The sequence below is a fragment of the Berghia stephanieae genome, chromosome 8 (genome assembly GCF_034508935.2).
Source record: "Berghia stephanieae isolate SIO BIC M18660-M18661 chromosome 8, UCSD_Bste_1.3, whole genome shotgun sequence".
Lineage (NCBI taxonomy): Eukaryota > Metazoa > Mollusca > Gastropoda > Nudibranchia > Aeolidiidae > Berghia > Berghia stephanieae.
In genome coordinates, this window is record NC_088367.1 from 5,216,407 (window position 1) to 5,221,406 (window position 5,000).

The following is a 5,000-nucleotide window of genomic DNA, read 5'->3' on the forward strand; positions in this document are numbered from 1 at the left end:
CCAGCACTTTTATCATTCAGATTTCTTATGTAAATCACACAATTTAAAGAAAAATGTTTTATTTTAGCTATAAAAATGTGACTGTCTTGTAAAGTTCATTTTGCTGATCAATATTATGCATAGAATGTATTTGTTTCTTTTCGGTTTGAGTAAGAAAAATAATATTTTTGTGTTGGGTGGGTGTGAAATTTTGGGGGAAATTATGATGAAAATGGCTGGTAAGTAAGGAAAGGGTTAAGTCTCCTTTAGCATGTGGGAGATCTCAACACGACTTACCTCCCCTGCCTGGTTGTCTGTCCAGTGAATACTTAATTCATCCTTCGACTTAAAATAGATTTCTGACTTACTTGAGATTGTCTCGACAAGGGAATTATCACGTTCTGTGTGTTGATTTAACACTTGTTTTTTTTTTTACATTTAGCTTTAACAACGTTATTGTTGTACACCTCTCAGACAATGGCCTTGAATTAGTATACATGGTCACACTATATATATATATATATATATATATATATATATATATATATATATATATATATATATATTATAAAAACAAAAACCATGAAATAATAGTGCTCAACTTTAGTATAAAAGGAACTATTTATAAACATTTGACAGATATCTGTCAAATGTTTATATATATATATATATATATATATATATATATATATATATATATATATATATATGAGTGTTGGTGGATACTCGTAGGTACGAAAGTGCTCGATAATGATGGTTAGAGCTAATATAAAATATAAATTGTCACTAACATTATATGGCCAATACGTACGTTTCTGTGGCTTTCGTCCACGTCTTCAGTCGGCATAATGTCAACACTAATCACCACTACACAACGGAAGCAAGGGCATACCTACGGAGTGTAAACACCTCAAACGGAATACATTTTTGTCTTCGGACATTATGCCGACTGAAGTCGTGGACGAAAGCCACAGAAACGTACGTCTTGGCCATATACGTATAATGTGAGTGACAATTTATATTTTATATATATATATATATATATATATATATATATATATATATATATATATATATATATATATATATATATATATATATATATATATATTATTTTTTATTATTTTAATATTTACCACAATGTTTGAGACAGTCTACATTAATGTTTCAGGCCTAATTAGCCATCGTCAGGACTGAATATTATATATATATATATATATATATATATATATATATTATATATATATATATATATATATTCTGTGTTTATTTATTCGAAGGGTGGTTCATTCCAAGTCACGCCTAAATGCCTATCGAGGACTAGCCTCCACAGCCTATTTATCATTGTCCTGTGACGACCCTATCTATGCTGCCTTCGAGTTGAGTCGGAATTTGGAGAAATTGGCGGAGAGAGAGAAAGAACACAAGGTGAGTACCTACATATTTAATTTAGTAAGACATGGGTGTAGCTGTCTTTTCTTTCTTTACTTGAAGCATTTATTTATGTATATATATATATATATATATATATATATATATATAATATCTTTCTATCTCTCTCTCTCTCTCTCTCTCTCTCTCTCTCTCTCTCTCTTTCTCTCTCTGGGTGGGGTTCCTGACCTCCCATAGTGGGTAGGGAGGTATTTGTAGTATCTTCTATCCCCCTGTATCTGTTTTCCAATTTCTTTCTGTCTTTATCTAGGAATGAGATTACTTGGTTTTGTCCTGACCCAGGCCAGAGTCCTTGACTGGGAGGGAAACAGTTGAATGTATAGTTATAGTTTTGGGAGATGATCTTTTTTTCTTGTAAATCACCTCTCTGTTATGTATTAATTTTGATTTACACACGATTTATAAACATTTGAGTGTCTTCCTCTTTGTGGGGACCTGTGCTTGTGTCAGGATGAGACGTTTAGGTGGTCTCAAACCAAGTACACTGATAGTGTGCTCTTGGAATCTACATCTGTTCCCTATTTGAACCAATTCCCCTTTGTCTTACTTTTTATTGGGTACTTTAATTGTAATTCTAGAGCTTTTTACTATCCCATTTTCTTCATTTGTACTGGCACTGATATGATCTAAATGTGTCGCAAGTGCAGTAAAAACATTAAAATCAAACACACACTCTCTCTCTCTCTCTCTCTCTCTCTCTCTCTCTCTCTCTCTCTCTCTCTCTCTCTCTCTCTCTCTTTCTTTCTTTCTTTCTCTCACTCTCTCCCACTATCTCTCACTTTCTCTCTCTCTCCCCCTCCCTCTCTCTCTCTCTCTCTCTCTCTCTATATATATATATATATAATATATATATATATATATGTATATATATATATATATATATATATATATATATATATTTCTCTAAATATATAACATCTCAGAATTTTTTAAGCAACCAAGACAAAACTGCATGTCTTTTGTATTTCCGTCATGTTATCGATCGCCGTTCCCAGCCACCCATAATTAGTCACACGTTTCTTACAATACACTTTGTCATTTATTTATTTTTAAAAAGAGAAAAAAATTCAAAAATTCTGAGCTAAAAAAACAGACAAATTTGTCAAGCCATACGAGATGGAAGATTTCAATGGAGAGAATAGAATTGTAAGAAATACAGAGAAACGACGTCATCATCAGCTCGTTAAATTTAAAAAGTGTCCCACCGAGTCAATTTAGTAGTATGATGTCGCGTAGTCCATCAGAGCCATTAGGCCCATGGAGCCGGATTATATCTATAGCGTTAAACGGACAATATAGCAATTGCTTGTTAACCTTTGGACAGGACGCTAGTCTGTCGGAAAGTACTACTTTCCGCCAGATCGATCTAACGGATCCAGCTACTCAATCACTTTTGGGTGCACAGGGCCGAGTGGGGAGGGGGGTGGGGGGGGGGGGGGGATGGGGGGGGGGGGGGTCTCTATTGCGTGTGAAGTGAGCGCTCTACCTACTGAGCTATCGGGACCCCCTGGTGTTATGTCGGGATTAACTAAATCAGAACGACTTGAGTTTAACTACAAATGATTCGAAATTTATACTCGAAGTCTTTGGAAGTTAGAAATACAAAACACACACACAAAAATTCCTTTGGATGAATAAGGTATTATTATTATTATTATTATTATTATTATTATTATTATTATTATTATTATTATTATTATTATTATTATTATTATTATTATTATTATTATTATTGTTGTTGTTGTTGTTGTTATCACTATCATCATCGCCATGATAATGATAATAATAATAATAGTAGTAGTAGTAGTAGTAGGAGGAGGAGGAGGAGGAGGAGGAGGAGGAGGAGGAGGAGGAGGAGGAGAATGAAAAGGCGTTAAGAGACAGCTATAAGGTCCACGAAAATAGAGTTTGCCTCCTGTCCATCAGCAGTAGACAGACGATAGCAATTGATTGTTACCCTTTTGATCGGACTCTAGTTTATCACAAAGTAATTTCCGTCAGGCAAATTTAACAGACCCAGCGACCCAATCTCTTCTGGATGGACGGGGGGGGGGGGGGGGGGGGAGTTTGGGAGAAAATCTAGAGTGCACCCGGGACCGACAAAGGCCTTTTTGTGTGTGAAGCGAGTTCTTTACCAACTGAACCAGTTTAAATCATAAAATCTAAGTATTAAAATAGTCTCGTCTGTAATTACACCTGGTCTATTTTCAAGAAAGACTCTAAGATTTTTTTTTAAAAAGTAATTTCGAGATGCATAAAGGGATTTTTTATCTTAAAAATTATTTTGAAAAATCACATTTTTATTATTATTATTATTATTATTATTATTATTATTATTATTATTATTATTATTATTATTATTATTATTATTATTATTATTATTAATTTGGCTGGCCAGTCAAGATATTTTTGATTGTGATTTTTCATGATGTTGTAACAGTATTGCGATTTTTCATGATGTTGTAATAGTATTGTCTTGGAAACGAAATACCTCTGTTGTCTGCTGATGACAATGGTGAGCAAATACCAAACAACATTAAACATTTTTGTTATAGCTTTATTTTGAACTTTTTTCCGTCTGGATATAACAATAGTCCCAAATTAATTAGATAACTCGAAATACTCGCGATGTTATATAACGCAATTTCCACGACACTGCCGTACTCTGGAAAAACCCATATTTTAAAATTTTGCTCGAAAACTAGCCCTTCAAATAGCCTGTGCGGCTATGTAGTCATGTGCTATGACACTCGCTTTCGGATCGGAAGGTCCTGAGTTCGAGCCTCGCGCTCGGCGCATAGTTGAGTCCTTGGAGAAGGCTCTTTACTCACATTCTCTCACCGTACTCAGGTGTAAAATGAGTACCTAGCCGTTAACAGCGATGTCTCTGTCCGAAAAAAAATGCAATATCGCCTAACAGGCGTCATGTCCCGTCCTACATGTTAAATGTTGCTGTTGACCAGGGACCCTTTGTAAAGCGCTTTGAGCACGTTTAGCGGATATTGCGCTATATAAAAGCTCACTTATTATAAAAATCGATCAATTTAAATAACCCTCCTTACCTTACCAGAGTTCCGTCTCCCTACAGAGATTGAATGTCATGACCCTCATCTTGGGAAAAAAGAAAAAACAACTTCTCAAACCTGGGACTTCGCGTCTGATAATATGACAATGTTGACGAAAAAAGAGCCCTAAGTAATTGTGACCCATCGTCTCAAAACGGTATTATGTCGGGAGGAACAAGATGCTAAAATGTCAAATTAGAGCAAAACTGGTCAAAATTCTGAATGACTGGTATTCAGCATTCTAAAATATGATATTCATTCTCCTCAATAAAACATACAAACTCAACGCAAGTTAAATTTCTGGTTATAAATTCAATATTCAGCATTTTAATCATCCCGACATAATACCGTTTTGAGACGAAGGGTCACAATTGAGCTTTTTTACAGGGCAATGTCCACTACATCCCCGTCCGGTTATCACAAATAACCCGAAATACTTTAAAAAAAAAAAAAACTGAGCTTTTATATAGCGCAATATCCACTTAACGTGCTCAAAGCGCTTTA

General features: G+C 34.6%; 1 protein-coding gene across 1 annotated transcript in view; it reads left to right on the top strand.

The window, feature by feature from the left end:
- The window catches only part of LOC144978064 (uncharacterized), a 245,246-nt gene that overhangs the window by 114,659 nt on the left and 125,587 nt on the right, over window positions 1-5,000 (top strand). Inside the window, exon 6 of the mRNA XM_078923579.1 lies at window positions 1,260-1,407. Within this exon, the coding sequence (XP_078779705.1) occupies window positions 1,260-1,407 (148 nt within the window). The remainder of the gene's footprint in view (window positions 1-1,259; window positions 1,408-5,000) is intronic.